General features: G+C 42.4%; 2 protein-coding genes across 5 annotated transcripts in view; one reads left to right on the top strand and one right to left on the bottom strand.

Moving 5' to 3' along the window:
- The window catches only part of NSG1 (neuronal vesicle trafficking associated 1), a 34,187-nt gene extending 13,863 nt beyond the window's left edge, over nucleotides 1-20,324 (top strand). The window contains exons 3-4 of the mRNA XM_048510149.1: nucleotides 3,106-3,216; nucleotides 18,166-20,324. Coding sequence (XP_048366106.1) covers nucleotides 3,106-3,216; nucleotides 18,166-18,366 — 312 coding nt within the window. The 3' untranslated portion in view covers nucleotides 18,367-20,324. The remainder of the gene's footprint in view (nucleotides 1-3,105; nucleotides 3,217-18,165) is intronic.
- STX18 (syntaxin 18) overlaps nucleotides 16,672-26,573 on the bottom strand; it is a 57,298-nt gene continuing 47,396 nt past the window's right edge. For 3 of the 4 annotated variants that reach the window (XM_048510147.1, XM_048510144.1, XM_048510148.1), the window contains one exon: nucleotides 23,141-23,389. In XM_048510147.1, coding sequence (XP_048366104.1) covers nucleotides 23,294-23,389 — 96 coding nt within the window. In that variant the 3' untranslated portion in view covers nucleotides 23,141-23,293. Of the gene's footprint in view, nucleotides 16,852-23,140; nucleotides 23,390-26,573 lie in introns of those variants that run through there. The other variant, XM_048510146.1, reaches the window with a different exon arrangement.

The following is a 26,573-nucleotide window of genomic DNA, read 5'->3' as shown; positions in this document are numbered from 1 at the left end:
AAGTGACTGCCGAACTGGAGTTGCCTAATGCGTTGCATAAAATACACCCTGTGTTCCATTGCAGCCTGCTGAAGAAGACGTGTTCCCCGGATGTCTGGCATCCAGAGAAGAAGATTCCTCCTCCGGTCCTGATTAATGGAACTAAACATTACGAACTTTCTGACATTCTTGATTCTCGCATCTATCGGAACCACTTGCAGTATTTGGTCTCTTGGAAAGGTTGTTTACCTGGGCAGAATCAGTGGATATTTGCTGAGAATGTTAAAGCCCCCCGCCTCATTAAAGCTTTTCATTAAAACTGCCCAAGCAAGCTGGGGGGAGGGCCCTAGAGGGAGCGGAATGTCAGGAGACCTGTTATTATGGGGATTTTGCTATTGCTGCTTTCTGTATGCTGGGGGTGGAGGAATGGGTTAATTGCATTTCTAACTGACTTTCAACTGTCTTCTGTATGATGTTATACTGTACCAGGTGCTACTCAAGGTCAGTGCGTGGCCATCTCTACTGTTATCTCTTTCACAGTTCCTTTTGGGCATGCTTTCCCAGGATGGGGTGGGGGGTGCAAGCTACTTTAACTACTGGGTTTTGCGCAGGCAAACCTCAGTTCTGGCATGACCAGAGAAGATCCTCAATACTCAATAAACTGCTGTTCTTATACATGTTTGTTTCAGTTTTTGGGATTCTGACAAGATCAGTGCCTGGGAGGAAATGGCAGCTTCAGAGAACAAAGGAGAAGATGTGAGTGGAAGGAAGGAAGTGATGTGGTTTCATAGAGAACAGTATTAATTCAGCAATGATAAAGACTTGTGGATCCCGAAAAGGGGTCAGAGTTTGCAGATAACCTCAGCGGGGTGAGGCCGTATTCAATATGCTACATGCAGTTGTGGTTGCTTTTATCTATTGACATCCATTGCCTTTGGAGTGCGTAACTGTGCTTAAGAGCTCACCGGAAAGTGATCAAAGGATTGGAGCACCTTCACTAAATGGAAATGCCAAGTTTGGGGCATTTTTAGTTTAGGAAAAATGCTGAAATAACTGAGAACAGGACAGGAATTGATGAAATTATGGACGAGGTGGAAAAACAGGATGGAGAGAACTTTTTCTGCCATCATCCTAGAATTCAGGGGCTCTATGAGGCTAATAGATGCAAGACAAACGCAAATGAATAAGTAAATGTAAATATTGACAGGCCAATAGATGGCCCTTTGGTTGAAGGAAATCCATGGAGATTCTGGAAAAGGGACCCGTTGGGGCCTGTTCTCTGGGGTGACTAAACAGAATCTCCACTATAAGTGTACCTCTGAATGTCAGCTGCTGGAGAGATACAACAGGAGAGTGTGGCATTTTAATATCTGTAGTTCATTTCATTGTTGGTGTTCAGAATTTTGTCCTTAGGGAGACCATAGTCTGTTGCTATGGGAAGGTCTGGACCCTAAAAGGGCAGAGAGGAGGAAAGAAAAATGAAGGCGAACTTGGAACAAGGGCTGTAAGGGCAGGGGACTAAAACCTTTTGCCAAAAATCCTGCTTTGTGTTGTCTCCTTGCTTGCATCAAGCTAAACAGTCGGGTTGTGTTGGCTGTCATATCCTGCTAGGCCTTCTGGGGCATCTATGTGAGACAGGATGCTGGACTAGATGGGATATTGGTCTGGTCCAGTTGTGGTTCTCTTACATTCTTAATGATGAATTAAATGGACCTTGATCTGATTCTGCAAAGTACTTTTTAAACAGCACTAGTTAACCCTAAGCATTAAAGTATTTTAAATATTTGAAGCCAACCTTGCTTAAGAAATGGCCAGAGCAAAAACTGTCCGGACAGCTTCTGCTAAAATGTGCTGGCAGTCATCAGCGATTATGTGTTTTGTCTACATAATGTCCCGAGTTCAGTTCCAGCATCTCCAGCTAGGAAAATCTCAGTAGAGGTGCTGGAGAGGGGCTGCCCAATGCAGTCAGTGGTTCTCAGCTAGGGTATTTTCTGCACAGCAAAAATAAAACACGCTGCAGATGTTTTTAAAAGATCCATTTTGACTTTTTGTGTTTGCTCTGTGTGGACAAAAAAAGCATGTCCAGCCAAAGTGGTTCTTTTTTCCTGCCTGCAGCCTCATGGAGCTCTTGTCAGTTTCATAGTTGCACCTGCCATTTTCTCCCATTCCAGCCGCCGTTTCATGAAGGTTTCCCGTGGAGGTTTCCTCTGCTTGCAACTCATCTGCATGCAGTTTCACTGTAAAAAGTACCTGAATAAAGTTTGTTTTGCCTGACAATTCTGCACATGTCATTTTTCCTTTTTTGTTTTGAGGGAGATGTCTGTGAAGCTATGATGACACAACACGAGAATCTGCAATATGTGCATGCTTGAGTCATCATAGCTTCACAGACATCTCCCTCAAAACAAACAAAAAACCAAAAAAAGGCAGATGAGATCTCCATCGCAAAACCTCGCCAAATGAAAGGAAGAGGGCAGAAAACAGCAGGCGCAACTTCAGTGAAAATGAAAGGAAGAGGTGGGAGAAATGAAGCAACTCCTGCCTGCTTTTTTCGTACAGGCAAGCAACTTTGGTTGTTTTAATTCTAGCTTTCTGCTGTTTGAAATTGCTGCATAGGTTTTAAAGGGTTAATGTTTTTATGTTGTTGATTTGCTGTTCGGTAGAACAGCCATACTGTGAGCCGCCTCGAGCCCTTCGGGGATGAGGCGGTCTATAAGTTCAATCAATCAATCAATCAAGCAGGAGACATCTTCAATCTGTCTTCAGGAAACAAAGATGACTCATTTAGTGATTTTTTTAAAACCCAGGTTGAGAGAAATGAAATGTCCTGAAGACATTTTGGGGGAGAGAGCAGTGTGAACTTCTCCCTGAAAACACTTTTTATAACATCCTCAAGACATTATATTTCTGCCTTGTGGAAAAAACCAAGGGGAACTTAAATGGTGGAGAGAGCTACGCAACCAGGCAAATTAGAGTGCCAGCCTGGTAAGTTTCACAACTAGGTCTTGGGAACAAGCCATTAGTTTTCACCTGAGAAGCTTTTTTATTTATATATAGAGAGGAGAAAGGCATAGGGACCTGCAAGGTGGAATTAACAGTAAATTGAGCTTGTTTCTTTATTTGCAGGTAACCATCTTGGTCCTGTTTGCCCTGGCCTTTCTCACTTGTGTTGTATTTCTGGTTGTCTACAAGGTTTACAAATATGACCACACTTGTCCAGAAGGCTTCATCTTCAAGGTAAAGTATACAAACAGGCTTTTGAAAATGTGTGAGTGAAGGAAACTGGGACAAGGTCACCCAGTGAATGTCATGGCAGTGTGGGGTTTTGAACAGGAACACTAGCAGTCACAATCCACTATACTACAGTAGTTTCAGTGTGGTTGGAAACATTTGTCTGCTGGGAGGGAGAATAGAAATTCTATCACTGACCCGCTCAGTTCAGTGTCTTTGGGCCATGCTGCTGTACAGGGCAGGGGCATGAAGTGGGGGCTGTAGTTCATTCAGAACGGAATGTTTCTTCTCCTGACAGTCTTCACATCTAGGTACAGGGAGAAACGCTAAAGTGCAGGGAATAGGAAGTGGTTACCTAATGTGTGAAGCTACAGAATGTTTGAAGAACTTACCTTGGGTTGTGGTGCCCATCTTCAATGTGAACTTCAGTAACTCATGAAAAATGCGCTGCCGGAGGAGATACAACTGAACAGCAGCAAGAGGACATAGAGACTGAGAATATGTTTGGTGAAAGCCAGCTAGACAATTTCGTATTATCATTCCCCGCTAACTGCAATTCTCCCTTGAATTCTATCTGAAAAATAATGCCAGTAAGCTGCATTATGCAGATGAATAGTTTGAAGATGTAGTGCTGATTTTCCACTTAATTTTCTTTATATATTTTCTTGCTGGGACTCTTCCATTCTATTGCACCGCCCTTATTGGCATCACATAAATATTAACAAAACACAGATCTCAAAGATAGGGTTACATAGTTTAAAATTAAGTTATAAAATTCCAAATACAATATTATTTTCTCAAAGAGGAAAAACCATCTAATCAATCCTGGAATTACTGAAATTATGGAACAAACTGTACTAAGGAGTCCTATAGATTAACAGCACGATTAAGCTCTGTTACTGCCTGCAAGAAACTAGCTACGTCTTCACATATGGTTGGATCAGAAGTGTTTAATAAACAAGATAGTTTTACAATATCAGGAAGTCCAGCTCTATGGATTAAAATGGGGTTTATATATTTCTCATGGGTGACATCACAAAAAGGACAGTAAAAGAATACGTGAATTGTAATCTCAACATTACTCATGAAACAATACCATCATGAAACCTTCCATGCAGTAATGCAGAAGGCAGACATTACATCTAACTAGTGAACTTGCTGGGACTCAAGGTGGATTACAAAGTTTAGCCTCACAGTAGGAATAGTATAGATCAGGGGTAGGGAACCTGCGGCTCGGCCCACGGTCGTCACGCTTCGGCTTATCGCCTACTCGCCTGCTGGAGCGGGCGGGCCCTTTCCCAGTGGCCGGTGAGGCCGAGCTACCGCAGTCGAAGGTCCTATTCTGCCCGCCTTCTGCAGGCAGCAGGGCGGCGATCCTCAAGGCACTTCAGAATGAGAGGAGTAAAAGGTAAAAAAAACAAAAAACCCTATATATATAGTGTTATCTTTATTTTAAATGTCAAAAATTATTTGCGGCTCCAAGTGTTTTCTTTTCCCATGAAAAACGGGTCCAAATGGCTCTTTGAGTGTTAAAGGTTGTCTACCCCTGGTATAGATATATAATAAACATTGTAATATGACTGTATTATGATGTTAGAAAACCATGTAATAAAAACACAATATAAAATGCGACTTAAATGCAAAAACTGGGTTACAGAAATTCAAACTTAATACAGTACAAATAAACTAGTCCATAGACTAGCTCTTTTAGAATAAAAAATACTTGAGAACATATGCATCATTTTTATGCCAAAAGAACTGTTAATTGTTTAAGTCTAAAGTAACCATTGTCTGTAAGCAAAGATTACTTTCAGACTAAATGGTCCAGATAACCACAGTCTATATTGCATGAGTATTTTGCACGCAACATCAGTTCTTGTGCCTTCTCAGTCTAATTCAAGTGATCTCTCTTGAGTAACGGGGGACTGTTAATTTAATGAGTCCCCGGTCCATCTTGGGTTTCAGAACCTGCAGTTTTTCCAGAAGTTTCAGGAATTAGCAATTCACCATCAAAGTTTCGTCAGCATGGCCAATTGGCCATGCTGGAATAGGGGAAATTGTAACGAACATCTGATGGGAAGGTTGTACCCTGGGCCTGAACATCTGGAGAGTCGTTATATTCCCACCCTGCCATTAGATTAAAACTGGTTTCCATGGATATGTGCAAAGGGAAGCTTCTCCTGACTTTCCACTCCCTGATGCAACAAATGGAACACTGCATGCATAGTTCTTACGACAAAACTCAAACTCCTTTTGCTGGCTTGTTGGGATTGGGTTTGAAGCCCAAACAGCTGGCTGGGGGGAAGGTCCTACTTCCCTTCAAATGCCATTCCTATGGTTGCGTAAGCACTAAATTGATGGGGTGAGGATAATGCAGTTTTCCACCAGAACTCTGTCTTCAAATGCCTTTTTTATTCAAAGAAGATTGAAAAGTCAACAGGGTGATGTGAAATATTTCATCATGGGCACATTTTTTCTTCTGCGACTGGAACATGCTCTTTGCTGATTCCCACTGGACATCTGCAGGATCCAGCTGCTTTTTTCTTACTTCATGATGTAGGAGTATCTTCAGGAATATTCTTATTGCAAAGAGGAGAGTACTCCTACCACAGTTCCTGGAGGCAGGATATTAGGTCATATTCTTCCGTCCCCCGAGGGAGGAATGCCTCGTTCTTTTCCTGCCTCCTCTGTATACATAGGACTCGGAAGGAGCTCTGATTGCTTTTTGGCCTTTTTCGTTGTAGAGTTCCTTTAGGACATCGTTTCTTTTCCTTGCGTACCTTACTATGGCCCCTTCCGCACGGGCATTTTATGGCGGCCTGGGGACGGCAAAAATGCCGTCCCTAGGCCGCCATTTGCACAGGGGGCGCAGCTGCATCGCAGCCGCGCCGCCCTCGCGCCGCCCGACCGGCGCGAAGCCGGCGTTCCCAGAGTGTGCTTGGAAGCGCACTTTTCTGGGAACACCGGCTTGAAGCCGCTGCTGTGCGAACGGCAGCGGCTTCAAGGCGCCTCCCACTCCCTCCCTTCACTTCTTTACCTTTGTCCCCCCAGGTTCTCCGGGCGCCGACCCTGGAGCAGGCGCTACAGGGTCAGGGGCGCCCTGTCTCAGGTTTCGCTAACGCCAGAGGCCCGGGGACATACCGGTTCGGCTGGGCTTATTAGCGCTCTGGCGGCCATTGCTGTCCTCCTTTCTGGGACCGTTCATGCGAACGGTCCCAGCGTCGTCGGGTCAGCGTCAAGTACGCCGACCCGGCCACTTCTGCCTCTGTGCGGAAGCGGCCTATGTGTTTTTTCCCTACTTAAATGACCTCTCCATTTTATTTATTTTTTAATTTCATTATGAGCTCAGGGCAGCTTCCATCATAAAACAAATGCAAAACCCTGATGGCAGTAATATCTCATAAATTAAAAACATGCTAATATCCTGACAGCCTACACAGAAAAGCAGGAAGGGAGTGAGCAAGAGGGAGGCCACTAAATTACTGTCTCAACCACCAAGCTGGGATCAGGGCCAAAAACGCCCTAGGCCTGGTTGAGGCCAGCCAGATAGATTTTTGGCCAGAGATCACTAGCAAATTGTTATCAGGTGAGCGTAGTGCTCTGCAGGAACGCCCTGGGGGAGGTGATCATGTAGATATGATGGCCCCACACTGTTTAGGGCTTTGAAGGTGAATACCAAAACCTTGAATCTGATTCAGTACTCCATCAAAGACAAGCTGGCAGAGCACTGGTTGATTGTATGTCCGCCACAGGGTCCCAAATTATAGCCCACTCTAACTTTGTGTGGAACTCCTAAATACTTTTTCACCCGAGACTTCAGGTGGAGCTGCCTTATGCTGAGCTCTGATAAGGACCCAGTAAGAAACTATTTTAATGCTTTTTTCAGTCTTCACTATTTTAAAGCCAAGCCACCTTCTTTTCATTTTCAATTTTAATTTTAAACCTAAGAGTTAATTATGGGGTGGAAGAAATGACCAAGAGATATTGAAGACACCACCCCTCCCGTATCTAAGCAACTAAAAATAGTAGATTGTGGTGTGATACACCTCTGAAGGTGCCAGCCACAGATGCAGGCGAAACGTTAGGAACAAGATCCACCAGACCACGGCCACACAGCCCGGAAAACATAAGAACATAAGAACAAGCCAGCTGGATCAGACCAAAGTCCATCTAGTCCAGCTCTCTGCTACTCGCAGTGGCCCACCAGGTGCCTTTGGGAGCTCACATGTAGGATGTGAACGCAATGGCCTTCTGCGGCTGTTGCTCCCGATCACCTGATCTGTTAAGGCATTTGCAATCTCAGATCAAAGAGGATCAAGATTGGTAGCCATAAATCGACTTCTCCTCCATAAATCTGTCCAAGCCCCTTTTAAAGCTATCCAGGTTAGTGGCCATCACCACCTCCTGTGGCAGCATATTCCAAACAATCAATAACACGCTACAAGTGAAGAAGTGTCTTCCTTTTATTAGTCCTAATTCTTCCCCCCAGCATTTTCAATGAATGCCCCCTGGTTCTAGTATTGTGAGAAAGAGAGAAAAATTTCTCTCTGTCAACATTTTCTACCCCATGCATAATTTTGTAGACTTCAATCAAATCCCCCCTCAGCCGCCTCCTCTCCAAACTAAAGAGTCCCAAACGCTGCAGCCTCTCCTCATAGGAAGGTGCTCCAGTCCCTCAATCATCCTCGTTGCCCCCTCTCTGCTGCACTTTTTTTCTAATATCTCCCTCAATATCCTTTTTTGAGATGCGCTTACCCAGAACTGAACACAGTACTCCGCGCGGTCGCATTCTACTGCTTTTATATAAGGGCATGACAATCTTTGCAGTTTTATTATCAATTCCTTTCCTAATTATCCCCAGCATAGAGTTTGCCTTTTTCACAGCTGCCATGCATTGAGTTGACATTCCCATGGAACTATCAACTAAGATGCCTAAATCCCTTTCCTGGTCTGTGACTGGTAGCACTGACCCCTGTAGCGTGTATGTGAAGTTTGGATTTTTTGCCCCTATGTGCATCACTTTACATTTTGCTACATTGAACTGCATTTGCCATTTCTGAGCCCACTCACCTAATTTATCAAGGTCCGCTTGGAGCTCTTCGCAATCCTTTGTGGTTCTCACCACCCTACATAATTTGGTAGAACCAGTTGGATCCAGCTGTGAAAGCCTTCGACAAAAATAATAGACTTCTTCCCACTCTCTACTGCTAACCATTATACAGTTTTAACAGTTAATGAGAATGTTTTAAATGATGCTTGTCTGGCAGAGAAGCAACTTCAAGGAAATGAAGCTGAAGAGTCTCCCTGTAGAAATATAAACATAACTGAACAAAGCCCAGTTAAGACGTAGAAAGACGTTAGTAACATGGACAACACTGATAAAGTATTTGTTGAAAGCACTGACTATATCAAAATACTGCTTCTTGTTGCCATTACAGTTTAACATATTTGTAAAGAACTGAAAAAGCTTAGTTCTGGGGTGGATTTAACAACAAAGCAAAGGAATTTGGAACTGGAACAGCAAAACCATCAAATCTCACTTAAAGGAACTGTAGACAAATCACTAAACAATAAACCCTCTAACCAAACATAGGATCAGATTATAAACTAATCTTAATTCCAAATAAGATTTAACAGTGTATGAATTTAGAGGAAGAATTCCATCTTGGAACTCCAAACAGTACATCAACAAACATTTAAAAGTGCTATTAAAAAATAAGCGGAACTCTACAGACCTTCAAGAAATAGAATTGTTGAACCCTAGAAATTACCCACAGAGGGTAATTTTGACTTTACTAGAGTCCCCTCTACTTTGCTGTATTCAAGGACATACCTAGCAACAAAAAGTGTCTTTCCCACTCGGGTATTCAAGAACGAGTTAATACTTCCTTTGATTCCCAGAACAAAAACATCTAATCATAGGAAACTATAGACTTCTGGAGATAACCTCATCAATCTTGACAGAAATGAAAACTCAAATGAAAACAATAAATTGTTCAGTGTGCAAGAATTGGAAAATCTATTGGAAGATGGTAAAGAATCGAATAATCAGTTATTGGAATTTAATCTTAATGAATCCCTTTCAGTTTTGTTGGGGAAAGAACAAGACGAAATATCTAAAAGACGACTCGACCAACTGAAGAATGAACTAACAATGTGCAAAAATCACCTAAAAAGGAATTTACAGCTGTCATCAGGCCCAAGTGACCTACAAAACCAGTCGGAGCTAATCAATCTAGACCAGGGGTCAGCAACCTTTACCACCCAAAGAGCCATTTGGACCCATTTCCCATGGCCCTGAAGATCTACCGAGCCGGAGAGGCAGCTCCGCATGGTGCCGCCTCCAGTTTGGCCCCTCCACTCACCTTTCCTGGAGGGACACACCCATGCTACCCTCCGACCTTCAGGCCACGCGGAGCCGCAGTATAAGGCTGAAAGATTCCAGAGCCGTGGGTTGCAGACCCCTGATCTAGACCTTTCCCCATCAAAGGAATCCCAGAAGATTGATTTTGCATATGAAATAGAAATAGACAGATGGTCTAATGCAATTCTACCAAATAATACATGTAGCCAGACAGAAGGCAAAACATGGCACAAGCATTGGAAGATCTGTCTCAAAATAAGATCTGTCTCAAAATAATAACACAACTAAATGGAATGAGCCCTCTAAATCTAACGATCAGAACTCTTCTAATGCAAGAGGACTTTGTCAAAGAACCAGCTCGAAGGGAAATGGTTGTATATTTATGGATATTCAAGGACAATTAGACCTTATTACACCCAATTGACTAAAACCTTCAGCATAATACCCATGTAATGTGGCTGGATGGAAAAGTAAGGGGACAGTATGTGGCAGGAGACCAAGATCTGAGTAGGCTCCAGAAATCCACGAGTCACCAGATTCTAGGCCACAGTAAGCAGAATTTGGAAGAGTTTGGAACAGATTGGCTGTTTCTTCTTATCTCACAATTTCAGCAGTTTTTGAAAAATTTATTCTGTTTGAGGGAAGGTATCTGGAGCTATGTTGTAAACCTGGCAGCTCCACTTCAGTCTCTGGATATGCTGCTTCTTCGGTTTCTAGAATTTCACCCATGATGCCTGCATCCTGTCATAAGGATTAGAAGCCATTTAGGGACTGGATTTGCTCTCAGCAGCACATGCAGCATTTTACTTTCTCAAAAGGTCATTTTATATATATATACCCATTGCAGGCACTGGATCAACCATGTTTCCATATCAGGCTTCACAGATGCTTATAGGGAAACCCACCATTGCTGCTCTTACAGCAGCTGTGGGAAACATAGAGCTGGGAGGGATATCAAAGGTCATCTAGTCCAACCCTTGGCACAACACAGGAAATTCACAACTACCTCCTCCCAAGTGACCCCTGCCCTAATGTCAGAACCCCAATAAATCCACAAAAACTCTTGTTGTAGAACAGCAGCTTTATTGGTTCAGGGTCTACCTTGGCAAAGCCAAGACTGGAGATTTCCCGCTCACACTGCAATAATAAAAGAACTGGCAACCCCCCCACAGCCTGGGAAAGCCCGCCAGAAAGTAAGTGCACGGAGATAACAGGAGATGAGCAGACAGTGACCTTGACGCCACCTGGTATCACCGCACATTCTACAGCAGCAAGAAAAGACAGTTAGAAATACAGTTAACCCCTACCAACCTCCCCCCAGTGAACGAAACAGCAGCACAAGCAAAACCCTAAATACAGGCCTCCTGACACCTATGCCCAGAGGAAGGCAAAAAAGAAAACAACCTTCCAGGATCCCTGGCCAATCTGACCTGGAGGAACATTCCTTCCTGACCCCAAAATGACAATCAGTATTCCCCTGGACGTGTAAGAAAGGCTCACCCTCCCTTGGAGAACTGTGTTCAGTTTTGGGCACCACTGGAACGTCTTCAGAGAAGGGCAACAAAGGTGATGAGGGGTCTGGAGTCCAAGTTCTAGGAGGAAAGGTTGGAGGAGGCAGGTATATTTAGCCTGAAGAGGAAACAACTGAGAGGTGATATGATAACCATCTTCAAGTAATGGAAGGGCTGCCATAAGGAGGATGGCTTGGAGTTGTTTTCTGTTGCTCCAGAAGGTCAGATGAGAACCAATGAGTTGGAATTAAATCAAAATAATTTTCGGCTAAACATTGAGAACTTCCTGGCAGTGAGGGTGGTTCCCTGATGGAACAGGCTTTCTTGGGAGGTCATGAACTCTCCTCTGGAAATGTTTAAGCAGAGGCAAGATGGCCATCTGACAGCCATGCTGATTCTGTGAACAGGCAGCTCAAGAGAGGGAGAGCAGGAAGAGTAAAACAATACCATCACTTTAAGTGATTTGGACACTGCAGATCTGTCAATGAAGCCCAAAATCACATTTGGTTTTTTCACTGTCACATCACATTGCTGACTCATGTTCAGAGTATGGTCTACTAAGACTCCTAGATCCTAATGTCACAAAACGTCTCCTCCATCGTATAACTTGATTTTTCCTACCTAAATGCAGAACTTTACATTTATCTCTGCTGAAATTCATTTTATTAGTTTTAGCCCATTATTCTAGTCTGTCAAGATCTTCCTGTATCTTCACTGTGTCCTTGACTATATTTGCTACCACTCCCAATTTAGTATCATCTGTAAATTTAATTTAATGGGAAAAGAAAGGTTAACATATTAATGGCTATTTGCTACTGCCAGAAGAGATGAGGTCATTTTCTTCCTACAAGATGCTTCAGGCAGCACCCAACACTCACCCCAACCCTGAAGTAAAGCTGGAAAAATATTTAAAGTCACTTAAGAAAACATCAAGGCTGAGTAGATATATGAATCTCCTGCCAGCCTAGTCCATGTCTGGCACACTGGCTCCTTCACCACAATGGCTCTTGTTGGATAAAGAAAACTGAATGGAGAGCCCGTGTTGTTTACTTTGTGTAGCATGCTTCATTAGCTGCTTTGGACGGCATTTTAGTTCTACACATATCATGCTTACAAGAACCCCTAAAACCACGCTTTCACAAGGTTATGCCAGTGAATGCTTTGAAGTGAGTGAAAAGCCCCTGTTAGTATCCTGGAATTTAGTACAATATTTGAAAGATTATGAAGGGTATGATGGTGCATCCAGAGGTAATTTCTAAACCCCATCAACCTGAATGGAAAACCTAAGCCAATGTCTCCTCGCTGAAATTGGGGTGAGGCTTAGAAGTGCTTGTCTATCATGTCTGGTGTGCTTCATTAAAAATAATATAGTACTGTTAAAAATAGCTAAAATGCCTGGATTGTAAGCAAAATCAAGACTGCATTAGATAACCGATAACAAATTTAGCGTATTAGTCATTTTTCTCAACTACTTACTTTTTAAAAAGGTTTAAACTGATAAATATGGATTTTAATCAGCAAAAATCGGTATTAAATTGGAGTGTACATATAATTAGGATTATGTCTAGATAACTGAGTATGAATTTAATTTAGTGTATCTGATTGGTAAGTTTTTTATCCTAATTTTAAATTTCAGTTGTATTTTTGTTGTTTTAAATTCATATCTAGTAAATACCTTTGATGTCAATCTGGTCAGTGTCTGTCAGTAAACATTCATACCATTAAAAATAATCTCGTTCTCCTTCTGCGACTTCCAGTCGGGACATGGCCACCCTCGGCAGCCTCTGAGCTTGGGTAGCGGAGGCATCTGTGAGATATTGGGCAAACCCTCTGGATATAGGGGGATATCACCCCACATAAGAGAGGGGAGATCTAGCAGAAAGGCAGGGAGGTGATATGAAGGCTCCCTGAGCCTTCGGGGAGGGCGGTATACAAATACAATAAATAAATAAATAAATATTGCCAGAGTCAGCCCGTGGGGCTGTCCGGGATACCCTTTACTTGAAACAATTGCTAAGAATCCACAGCAGTAACCCTGAGAAGAAGGGGCCATACCTGGCAGCAGAAAATACAGAGGAAAATACAAGAAACCAGAGTATATCGTACTCTACACTTAAATTAACAGACCAAGAACTAAGGGAAAAAAAGAAAATGAAAAATAGACCTACACTGAAGGCGGTCAGTGGCGAGTGGAAGACGAAAAATAAGCCTTCGGATAGAGAAACCCTGAGAGATGAGGGAAGGTGACGCGCCGCTCGTCCCGGCTTGAAACCCGAAGGAGGAGGTGAGAAATAACAAGAAACCGCTGCTTAGTTTGAGAGTCTTTACATCCAGTTTGGCAAATAAACGCATTTAATAGTATGAACTGGTGATTGACGAAGTGATAAAAAAAGCGGTGTTCACTTTAAGAACTAAGCTGAGTTAACTGAAGCTAATTTCCGGAGAGCGGTGGACGCAGAGATAAATAGTTGGCGCATGAGATAATACGTCACGAAAGAGGAAATCATAAAGTATAACAAAGCAAAGGATTTCTGGGATTTCCGGTCTAGACTTACGGAATTACAGAAGTACTGCCAGAATCAGAAATAGAACAGTAACATGAAAGGCCAGTTCTAATACAAATATAAACTGCTAAGGGGGAACAATAAGAAAGAGAGAGAGAGAGAGAGAGAGAGAGAGACGTTCCCGGGTTTAGGGAATGATGTCCGCAGCGAAGTCAAGGCAAGCCCAAATTAATGAACTGAAAGGTATTAAAAACGGATTTGGAGACCCAAACCCCTGGAGAAAATGGCAGATTTGAATGCTAAAATTGAAAAATTATTAGAAGTCTCTTTGAACTCTCAGAAAGATACAGCCATCTTCCAACAAGAAACTAAAGAAAGACTTACAAGAATGGAAGAGGACATGAAAAAACTAAAAATAGAGTTGAGTCTTATTAAAAAATTGGAAAACTCAATAATCTCCCTTAAGGAAGATCTGAAGGGAAAAGAATCAAGATTAGTAGACGTAGAAGATGCAGTAGAAAACATCCGGGACCACAACATGCGACGACACCTTAGCAATTTTAGAATACCTGCAGAAGGAGAGAATCCTAAGGATCAGAGGGGTTCCTGAGATTCAAGACGAAGCTACAATCAGTAGAATAATGCCCCTACTTATAGAAGTATGGGGCTTACCGAGAGAAGAAATCCTGAAAGAAGTGGATCAGATTTATAGAGTGAATACCAGATCCTCTAGGAACAGAAAAAATACTCGAAAGAAAGGAAAAGAAGAAATAAAAAGGGAGAAAATAAGGATAGAAAAGGGAAGCTACCCAAGACCTTTTTTGAGATGACACAGGAACTCAATCTTTACGACGTATGGAGGTTAAAAGAAGGAAAACAGAAAGATTATACATTTTACTCCAATAGTTTCTTCTCCCATTCCAGAATAGATATGATCTGGGCCTCAAAAAAGTTGTGTATAAGCACTAAAAGAATCCTAATAGAACCTAGGGTAATTTTCAGACCACAATCCAATTAAATGGGAGATACATACAAAAAAAGTGACCAAGACGTGGGTAATGAAGGATTGGAATGTTGGGAACAGTTCAAGTATAAAAGAACTTAAAAACCAAATGAAGAATTTTTGGGAGATAAACTTAGGCACAATTAAAGAAGAAAATGTATTGTGGGATGTGCATAAAGTAGTTATGCGGGAATACTTAAAGAGTCAAGAGACTAAATTAAGGAAGATAAGAGAAGGTGAAAATTTGAGATTGGAGAGTGAGCTAAAGGAGTTAGAATTAAAACTGCAAAGGAAAAAAGATAAAAAAAAATATTGAAGCAAATAAAAATAATTAAGAACCAAATTGAATTGCTAACAACTAATCAAATCTCCAATAACCTAATACAGCTGAAACGGAAATATTACGCTCTAGATAACAAAGTGGCAAGGTGGTTGGCGAATAAAATAAGGAAACAGAGAGCGAAAAAAATAATAGAACAGATATGGGACAATTCTAAAATGATTACGGACGGGAATAGAATCAAAAAGACATTTGAGAAATTTTGCCAACAGTTATATACAAGGGAAAAAACTGAAGTAAATAAAATTGAAGAATATTCAGAAAGACAACATATCCTGCAACTAAAACAGGAACAAATTGAGGGGCTAAATAAACCCATTACGAAATTAGAAATTGAAGAGACAATAAAGAATCTTAAAAACAAGTCTCCAGAGCCAGATGGGCTTACGACAAAGTATTACAAAACGTTCAGGGAGGAATTGGCCATACATTTAGAAAGACTATATAATGAAATCATGAGAAAGGGAAAGAGCCCAACATCCTGGAACCAAGCTATAATCAGGGTAATACCAAAGAAAGAGCAGGAAATTTTAGAAACGAAAGATTTCCGTCCAATCTCCTTACTTGATCAGGACTACAAAATTTTTACTGGAATTTTAGCTAGAAGACTAAAAAACGTTCTTAACGAGTATATAATGGACGAACAGACAGGGTTTCTACCTGGAAGGCATATTAATTCAAACATTTGTAAAATTCTTAATATTATAGAATTCCTAAACAATAATCCTGGTTTACCTACAGCAATTATATTTGTGGATGCCGGAAAGGCCTTTGACCGAGTTCACTGGAAATTTATGTTTAGAGTTATGTCCAAATTGGGGATAAAAGACCAATTCTTTACTGCAACAAAAGGAATATATACAGAACAGGAGGCAGTAATTAAGATAAATGAAGAACACACAGAAAAAATTAACATTAAGAGGGGCACCAGACAGGGGTGCCCTATTTCTCCACTACTTTTTATATTAACCCTGGAAGTACTTATAAGAAATATTATAAATAATGACTTTCTGACAGGAATAAAAATTAAGAAATACTGTACAAAAATCTTGGCCTATGCAGATGACATAGTTACAATTGTAGATGACGCACTCCTTAAAGCACCCCAAATACTTAACATTATAGAAGAATATGGTAATTTGGCGGGTTTCAAAATTAATTTACAAAAAACTAAAATGTTCACTATAAATATGACTGAAAAAGAAAAAAGAGACCTAAAAGCCAAAATACATATAGAAATTGGGGAAAAAATTAAATACCTGGGTGTTATTTTGGAGGTAAATAATAATAAGTTAATTCGTAACAACTATGACATACATTGGACGAAAATTAGAGATTTAAAAAGATGGACAGGACTTCAAACATCTCAATTAGGCAGAATTAGCATAATCAAAATGAACATCTTACCCAAATTTTTATTTTTATTTACAAATATTCTTTTTATTATATCTAAAGACAACTTTGAAAAATGGAGAAAAAAATAACCAAATTTATCTGGGAAGGAAAAAAGCTGCGAGTCAGGTACAAATGGCTTATACAAAATAAGGACCAAGGAGGTCTGGCGGTACCAGATCTCCAACTGTACCATCTGTACCATGATGTGGCGGCATTAACCTGGGTAAAAGAATGGGTCCTATTACTGAATTACAAATTACTTCAGTTAAAAGGATATAACTTACCTAAAGGCTGGCATGCTTATTTATGGCCGCAGAAGGGTAAAACACAAATAATAGACAAAGTTTTTAAAAATCATTTTATTAGGAATAGATTATTAAAAATATGCACAAAGTATAGAAACACATTCTATAATAAGATGCCTTAATGGGTCTCTCGGCTGGAATCCTTATCAGGAGGGGAAAGAAGTGTAGAAGTCCAGTGGATTAGATACGAAGATGTAGTCCAATGGGATCAAGAAGAACCTGTAATAAAAAATAGAGATAACATCACTATAAATGAGAATACATGCCAATGGTATACTTACCTGCCGCTAAAAGAAGATAAAAAGTATGGGGGATGGGGGAAAAAAGACAGAATTAGATACAGCATTGACTAGATTAAATATTAAAAATATTAGTGCAATCTATAAAATCCTGTTGGAGCAAAAAGTAGAACAAGAGGTGATAAAAAACAATATGGTGAAGTGGGCCCAGAATTTAGGTGGAATAATAACTTTAGAACAGTGGTCCAGATTTTATAGAGATATTTATAGATTTACCCCCAGTTCGGCCATATAGGAGAATAATATTAAAATATACTACAGAACATACATAACTCCTAACACTCTGAATAAAATAAATTCTAAGATTTCCCCCATATGCTGGAAATGTGGGACCTTTCAACATTTATGGTGGTCATGTAAGAAGGCAAAGAAATACTGGGCAGAGATACATTTACAGATCACCGAAATAACAGAAATTAAATTTAAAAAATCTATGGGGACCTATCTTCTGGGGCCTGCCTTGGCGAAAGAAAGTTTTCCTTATTGCTGCAAAAATTTAATATTTCACATGATTTCTGCAGCAAGGATAGCCTTAGCACAACAATGGAAGTCTGTGGAGACGCCGAATCTGGAAGACTGGAGGAATAAAGTCCAAAGATTATATATAATGGACAAAATATCTTTTAATCTAAAAGGAAAGCCAACCGAAGAATACTATCAAATTTGGCAGCCATGGACCAACTGTGTAAATAAAGTATATAAACTGTCGTTCCACGTATTATGTGCTTAGCCTTAGACCATTTAGTCAACTGTTTAATGTTAATTTTATAAGATGTATTCTTCTTGACCACTACTTTTATAGGTAGGAATTAGAAATAGTCAGTTCAATAGGGTGAAATTACGGTATAAACCTAGAGGGGAAGTCAGGGGATATATTTGGGCGGGGGGGGGGGGGGGGGGAGGGTGGAGAATGAAAGGGGAAATTATACAGGATGAGCAGCAAAACAAATGTATTAGTTTAGATCATACTGATATATAACTCACCTTCTTGTGTTTAAGATTGGATAATATTGCGCTCATCAAATCTAGCTGTATTAAGATTTACCCCCTTCAACTCTTTGTAAAATCAATAAAAATATATTTAAAAAATAATCTAGTTCTTAATTTTGCTGCTTGCTGATGGTGTCATCCAAATGCTGAGCCCTTCGGGGGTAGGGTGGTTTATCAAATCAATAATAATAATAATAATAATAATAATAATAATAATAATAATAATAATAATGTTGTCTTTCAGAACAATCAGTGCGTTCCAGCTGGATTAGAAAATTTCTACTCTGAACAAGACTCTAATGCTAGAGGGAAATTTTATACTGTTATAAACCACTACAACCTGGCCAAACAGACCATCACCCGCTCTGTGTCGCCGTGGATGACGGTGCTCTCAGAAGAGAAAGTGTCAGAGCAGGAGACGGAAGCGGCGGCCAAGTCTGCGTAGAGGGATGGCTCTTGGTGACTTGAAGCTACCGAGAGAGCTTTTCATGGATTGTTTTGTTGTTATGAATAATTTAGAGGTTACTTATATTTATGGTGTAATTGCTTTCGTTTGCTGATAACTGCTTTGCAAAAAAAAAGGAAAAATAAGGAAAGGAAAGCTTGCTACAGACCACTCATGGGCTTCAAGCCAAGTGCATTCCAGCATTGCTGTGTAGAACTGTAACACTAATTTCTGTTAATAAATCGCATTTTCGGTACCTTCTTGCAATTTAGAAATTTTGTTGGAGTGTTTAGGGGTTGGGCATGGGGGAGAATCATGCATTTTACTGTATATAGTTTAAAAACCTCACTGTTTTGCAATCTGAATCCCTATCGCCATCCCTAGAAATGATCTGTCGCAAGGCTATAAGAAGCACCTAAAATTGGCTTTCAGGTCCAAAAAAGGGCACAAAGAAACCAATAAACTTGGCCTGTTTTTGCTCAGTGTATCAGATATGTACAAGTTTTTTGCAACGAGGCATGCTTAATTGTCGTTTTGTCATAGCTGTGAACAGACTTTCATTGTGTTTCCACTGTGGCTAGAGAAACTTGTCTGTGGATGTGCACTGGAACACAAGATGTAGATTTAATGATGGATAATAATAGTCAACGTCTGTGCAAGACTGAAAGGTGGTCAGACTTCCTGAGGAGCGAAGGGGCCCTTCTGGCTTGGACAGGCAGAGGTCTTTCACTGTAGATACAGCCCCTCTACTCTAATTTGTCTGATCAGGCACGAGGAACAATTTTGTTAAAATTTTCTCTTTTGTACAACAGTTGTAAAACGTCTCTGTTTTCCTGTGTTGCAAGATCCTTCATGATCGCAGCACTGTTTAACATGCCCTGACCTGTGATCCAAAGCATCCTTAACCAGTAATCCACTCCATGTTATTTAGTGGCACCACCACATAAAGATATTGGGATAAAGGGAACCAGCGTGGGCGATGCATTAAATCTCTTCCTGCGCCCACTGCAGTTTCCAGATGGCCGGGGTGGGCGGGCAGGCGGGGGAGGAAAAGCTCAGCCAGGCTTTCTTCACGCAAGCAGGCAGGGTGGGGGGATGGGAGAGGGGTTTTAGATAAACCTAGAATTGTAGGTGCATGCTTGGATTTGAAGCTTCATTGTGTTGACATTTTCCAGCTGTTCCTAGTTTGCTATTTAAAATCCAGCCCAAACACATTCCAAAGGTTAATTAAATCAACTTTCCAATGGTGACAGCTTTGTTGGTCCATCTATGGGTCCAGCAGTGGGACAGGTGGCATCCTCGGACCAAGGCAAAGAGGACTTAGCGGATCTTGCTGTGGGTCAGAATCCAACCGGGACTGTGCTGCACTTTCCCTTCTGTGCAGCTGCTAATGCGTGGCTACAAGAACTAGATGCCCAGGACAAGGCACCACAGAGCCGGCCCCCACACGTGGACTGCCAGAACGGTTGGCTGCCACTGAGCTACAGCACTCAGTTAGCTCCCGATCGGCCTTTAGTTCATGTTCTGAAAGTTTCATTATTTTGGTAGGCATTCCTTATGAAATGAAGGGGGGGGGGGGACTTTCTTCTATCAGCAGTAGAATAAACATGGTCAGTTTCACTCCCACCTTATGTTGCCTTCCAGCCCTGCAGACTGCTCTGAAATGTCAATCGTTTTTCCATTTAGGCATTTTTAGTATTGGGCACAGTTCTGTGTTGTAAAAGTCTTTTTTAAGTGACGCTGTCATTGCTGTGTGGAATGCATAAAAAGCAATAAAACTATGTGCCAAAATTTTCTTTTGCATTAAAAAGAGCTCAGTCCCATATAAACATGTTAAATAATATCACGTCTGTACCTCTAGTAGACATGTACCTTATTGAATGTAAACTCACATGTAACTTTTTTGACATTTTCACTCTGTAAAATAAAGAATAAAAAGTACGATGATGCTTCTTAAACTTTTGTCTGTTTCCAAGCAAGGGACCTGCAAGGACTGTTTCTTCTTTTCCTTCCCCGGAAGCCCCCCAGAGCCTCTCCCCTTTTCCTCCTCTCCTTCCCACCCACCCGCCAGCCACGCTCCCTTTCTCTGCTGCTCTCCCTTCTCTCCTTCTGGCATCCTCTGCCTGGGAAAGCTCCACCCCAGTTGCTCAGTGCCGACCACTGGGCCAGGAGCAGTTGTGTGGCAGGGGAGCCTCACTTCTCCCTTCATCTCCTTCCCCAACAGGTTTCACCTGACCTTCCTCCTGGCAACACCCCTCTCTCCTCTCATTTCCTTGCTTGTTCTGTCCTTCAAACCCTCTCTTCCGCTATAGCAGTGGTGGCGAACCTATGGCACGGGTGCCAGAGGTGGCACTCAGAGCCCTCTCTATGGGCACGCGCAAAGAGAGTGCCCCCCCCCCCCCAATCTAGGCTGGCCTGGGCCACTGGGCTCGATTATTAGCATTAAACCTAAGACCTAGTTTTGGGAAAGCAATGTAGGTAACCCTGTTAAGCGCTGTTAAACCCCACTGATTTTCATGTGAAGAACTAAAGCGCGATCCTTTATCTGGGAGTAAGCTCAGTTGCTGGCAGTGGGGCTTGCTCCTGAGTAAACCCTCCGAGGGTTGTGATTCACCCATTAGAAGAGTTGCTCATCTGCTTCAAAGCCAAGCCACCGACTACCACCAAGCTTACTCCCGAGTAACGCACGCCTTGGAGCCAACCGTTTTTTCTAAACTAAAACCTCAGTATTCAGGTTAAATTGCTGTGTTTGCACTTTGCAATAAATAAGCGGGTTTTGGGTTGCAATTTGGGCACTCAGTCATGAAAAGGTTCGCCATCACTGCACTATACTGATTACTTCATGTCTACCTCTCCTCTCTCCAAAGTCGCTTCCGCTCTCCTCTCCTCCATTTCATCTCCACAAGGACCCTTTGAGGCTGAGGGAGAGCAGCTGGCCGAAGGCATCCCATGAACTTCCACTGCAGAGTGGGGACTCACACCTGGGACTCCCAGATCACAATCTGGAACGTTAACCACCACAACCGCACTGGGGTTCGAACAGTAGCTGCTGTGGAACAGTCACAAGCAGCTGGGCCTGGGGGATTCCTCCTACAAGGGGCAGATGGGCCCTCATAGGTGCCAGGGTCGGTCAGCCCTGTGGCAAAAAGGCTGGGTCTGGCTTGCCAAGCTCCGCCTGAGGCGGCACGCAGCAAATTGGCGGGGGGGGGGGGGGAAGAATCCAGCCTTTGGGGGCAGGCAGGCAGACTGCCTCTTCTGCTCGCCCTCCGTCCTTTTTCAGGACTCTTTTTCACTCCTAGTCTGCCCCTGCCTCCGCCCTCAAAGGCCAAAACTGCCTTGAAAAGGCCCTGTCCCTTCCCCCTGCATTTAACTGACAGAAACCAAGACTTGAAGTCTGGCTATATTGGGTGGTTGCCGAGCAATGGCTACTGACCATATTTATTTCTTAAACCTACCGGTGCTGCTTCTATTATTTTTAGTGGGCTAACTCTCCAATGTCATGTTGTTTATTTTTTTTAGATTTTCGCTTTTTCTTCAAACCTGCTTCAGGTTGATAGAAAGATCCACCTTGTCCAACCATGACTCCAATCTCCAGATTTAAATATTCACATATCGGGCCACACTGAGAATCAGATATATCGATGTACATTACACGTTACCATAGCAAACCCAAAATCAGATGACTGTATTTACTCTCTCCTCATTTTCCCAAAGCATATTTCTCATGATGATTACTATGGCAGGGAGACTGCAGTGTAGTTGTGCTGAGGATTTTTTCCCCTCTAAAACAAAATAAAACCCAGGGACGAGGGGTGGGGGAAGCACATTGATGGCAGTGGAGATGCTGCCTGTACATCATCCCTTTCATAAGGTAAAACCTTCAGACATTCATCTGCAGTACAATGCAAGCTAGGATTGACTCTGTGCTCCCCTGAAGACTGCCCATTTGGGCCCCTGATTTTAATCACTAGAAGGGGGGGGGGGTTTCCACATGTCAACACTGATTTTAGCGTACAACATGTTTTGGTTGTACTGCACTCTGTGTGTGTGTAAAGTGGCAGCAACTCACAGCTGACTTAACAGCAACCCCATAGGGTTTTCAAGGCATGAGACATTCAGGGGTAGGCTGCCAGTACCTGCTTCCATGTGGGCTGAGAGAGTTCTAGGAGAACTGTGACTGGCCCAGTGTCACTCAGCAGGCTTCATGTGGGGAATCAAACCTGGTTCTCCAGATTACAGTCTGTCACTCCTAACCAGGACACACAGTTTCTCTCTACAGTAGTTTTTACACAATTCCGCAGTCCTGTTGATAAACATTCCACTGAAAATGCAGCAAGCCGTAATAGATAACCGTAACGGGTAATCTTTGCACACAGTTGACTGTGAGTTGACATGAACTTCAGAGGAACTGTCATGCAAGCAAGGACCACAGCCGTGAGTTAAGTGCTGCGACAGAACTGCTACCAGCCTTCTTCTCCCTTTGTTTCGGATTGAGCGGGAGGCGACAGAATTAAAATCCACTCCCCCAAAATATTAGAAAAGCTCTTTCTGGTTGCACCTTTCAACAGTTTCCTTTGCAAACTCACCACTGAGCCTCCTAGCTCAGCAAAGAAATCACTTGCTTGCACAGGGTTTGGCACCGCATTTTATGAGATTTTTCTGCTATTTGCTCAGCTTCAGTGTCACTCGCACAATTTGACTTGGTTTTAGCACACTCCCAAGTGGTGTCAAAAATAAACATGACCAAATTATTCCACACGAGAGCATACAAGAATGCTTGTCTCTGAGCCATGTATTTCCATCAAAATTATTATGCACGGAATACAATATGTCTTGCTTTGCAAATAACTTCTTCAGTCAATGGTCAGTCAGAGGCAGCTTTTGCTGACTTCAGCTGTGGTTTACAGACACAATAAACGTGTCCGGTCTAGCTGCCGTACCAGTCCAAGAACAGCAAAGAAAAAGAACACATCACGAGGAAGAAGAGGATCCAGACACGAAATCCAGCATTATTCTTGATGGCCTGGAGACAAATAATCCAGCATTAATGTTACAGCAGGGTAACGGGTTCAAAATATTTAAGCCAAAAAGCTTAAGCCGACAAAGGAATAAAATCTAATATTTTATTCATGCCAACAACCGGGCAAACAGCATCAGGGGAACCACACAAGATGACAGTGTGTTCTTACTTTTATAGGTTACATCAGAATAGCAGTAAAAAGAATACACCCCAATATGCTCACATCATCAATCAATCATACAGAGAGGTGGAGATTTCCCAAACTCCCAAAACATTTGAGTATTCTAAGACCTTTATTGGAAGATGGGAGCACCTGATCCTTTGACGCAAGATGAACTAGGACCGTGGTGGCGAACCTTTGGCACTCCAGATGTTATGGACTACAATTCCCATCAGCCCACCCAGCATGGCCAATTGGCCATGCTGGCAGGGGCTGATGGGAATTGTAGTCCTTAACATCTGGAGTGCCAAAGGTTCGCCACCACTGAACTAGGACCTGTTTCTTTCCTATCTCTATTGCCTTTTGTTGTCCTTCTTCCTAGGAAAAGAGCCTAAACATTTTCATGTTTCTCTCTTCTGTCTCCAGAAGAAGGGCAAATTCAAGGCATCTAAGACCTTAAAACAGTTGAATCTGCACATTCTGTATAACTCTGAACAAGGGGCACTCTGCTGGGCTATCAAGCTTGCCTAGTAACAGAAAGAGAATAGACTTTCAGGCCTGCATCTTTTCTTTGCTCAGCTGCATTATGGTTGCCAACTCCCCATTACAGAAAGAAAGTAATGGGGGACAAAAAGAAAACCTTTTCTTTTTCAGAGTATATTCCTCTTATGCCTTCTGCGCCTACAGTATTCTTGATGGCCTGTAGACAAATAATTAGCATTTCCCACATGATCACAAGCAAGCAAAAGCAGCACATGAGGATGAACCTGGATTAGGGTGACGCTCTTGGCTTCTCCCATCCTCTTGTCCACAGAAAGCAGCTGAAAGCTTCCTGCTTTCCAAAGCTTCCAATTGAGTTCTAGTTGGACATGATTCCCCACGGGGGGTGCCTGGGCCATCTGGGCTGCATTTCTTCCCAGCAGCTCAGGATTGGAGGGTTCCAGAATCAGGAATCCGTCAGTCATGCTTGAGGGAAGGGAAGTGGCAGGGTTGGGAGGGGGACAGCTACAAAGCTCTGAGGTTACATCAAACCAACCTCAGAGCAGACCCGCCCCCAGTCCTCAGTCGGCACCTGAAGAGCTGAAAAGGGTATCTTTGCGAACAAAATGTCACATAATGCCGGGGGGGGGGCAAAATCACCCTTTTCCTCCTCCCATTGGTATCAAAAGTTTGCTCTGTTCCATCAGCAGGGACAACTCAATTGTGCTCCCTTCTCTCTACAGCCCCCCCACCCCCAATAGTTTTTTGGCTACAAAGGCCCCCCCTTCCTCCTGGTTTTTCATGAGATTCAAGAATCCACTGGGGGAAGGGGGAAAAAGGTCTACTCCATAAGTGCCTGGTACTTGCATTTCACATGATGTTTTCCAGTTTCAACCCTTGGCTTGTTTTGCAAAAAAAGGTGAGTCAAGTCAGGATTCGAAATGCCTAATTATATGAGAACTGCATTTTTAAGGGTACACTGTACTAAGCAGGAATCGCCACACTTCACTGTGTATCTGAGAGAGAAATTAAATGGTGTATCCCTAGACTCCCCTTTTTAATAACTGAACAACACAGCTGGCTTTTCTTATGTTCTCTTTTAACGTTTTAGTCATCTTTTTATGTTTTAAAAAGTCTACCAGGATTTTTTAAAAAATAAAGTGAATTTTATATATGTGTGTTTGTCAGGCCTGCGCCATTCTGGGCCTGACAGTTTACACGCCCACACCTCAGCTGCAGATGGCCCAGCCATTATCATCGCTCAAGGCTACGGGGGCCTCCCTCCTTTGCTTGCATGTACCTAGTTCAATAGAGCTTAACCTTTTCTCCTCATCTGCCTTCCTGGAGGAGTAAACTATCTGTACCAAACAATGCTGTTATTCTCACTGTCCTTTCATATGCTGATATTATGGGAATGTGAGGGTGGGGGGAAGTCAGGGGTTGAACTAATCTGTAAGGTATATACCAGGGATCAGAGAGCCCAAACCCCAGTTGTGGCTATCTGCGCCTGGGATGGCACGGTTCCAATAAAGCTCTTGAAATCTTCTTGAGTCTTGTTGATGACTGGAGTAACAGACCCTTACAGTGTTGTGCATGTGTGCATGCATGCATGTACAGATTTGCAAGGAGAATATATTTACAATGAGAACCAGCTGATGCAAGCATGCACGCACACACACAAAAACAGTTGATACACGGATATTTCAATTGACTTAGAAGAGACCTATTTGAGGCTGCTTCCCACTCAAATGATAAAAGAAAGACATTACGACCAGACAAACGCCATGAGTCCACCTAAGCCCATGGTGGCGAACCTCTGGCACTCCAGATGTTATGGACTACAATTCCCATCAGCCCCTACCAGCATGGCCAATTGGCCATGCTGGCAGGGGCTGATGGGAATTGTAGTCCATAACATCTGGAGTGCCAAAGGTTCGCCACCACTGACCTAAGCCCTCCAAGATCAGTCATGCTGGCAGCAAAACAGGGGCTCATTCCGCACATGCAGAATAATGCACTTCCAAACTGCTTTCAGTGCTCTTTGAAGCTGTGCCGAATAGCAAAATCCACTTGCAAACAGTTGTGAAAGTGGTTTGAAAACGCATTATTTTGCATGTGCGGAAGGGGTCAGAGGGACACGTGTTCCACAGCTAGGGCCACGCTAGATGTGGAACACACACACACACACCCCATTAAAATGTTACATCTTTGTTTTCCTATTTTGGGAACCCTTGAGAAAGCTTAACTCTCATGGAAAGCCTTCTGCTTGACCAAAACAGAAAGCCAGACATAAGAGTTTTATGCAGTCTGTCATCAGAAGCTATGAAACTTAAAAGCTTTTAAGTACTCCCTGACTATTATTGCTATTAAAGTTCTTTTCAGCAGCAGCGGCGGGAGTAAGCCTTTATTAGCAGAGACAAGAATATAACAATTGTAAAGAACTGATTTAACCCCCCCCCCCCCCGCCCCCAGATATACAATACAGGTAATAAATGTTAAGTGAAAGGAAATCTACAGGCATTTAATAATTTCCAGGAGAAAGTCTGC

The sequence above is a fragment of the Sphaerodactylus townsendi genome, linkage group LG10, assembly GCF_021028975.2.
Source record: "Sphaerodactylus townsendi isolate TG3544 linkage group LG10, MPM_Stown_v2.3, whole genome shotgun sequence".
NCBI classification, from domain to species: Eukaryota; Metazoa; Chordata; class Lepidosauria; order Squamata; family Sphaerodactylidae; genus Sphaerodactylus; species Sphaerodactylus townsendi.
Note: the sequence above shows the minus strand (reverse complement) of the source record. Positions and strands in the feature narration are given on the sequence as shown.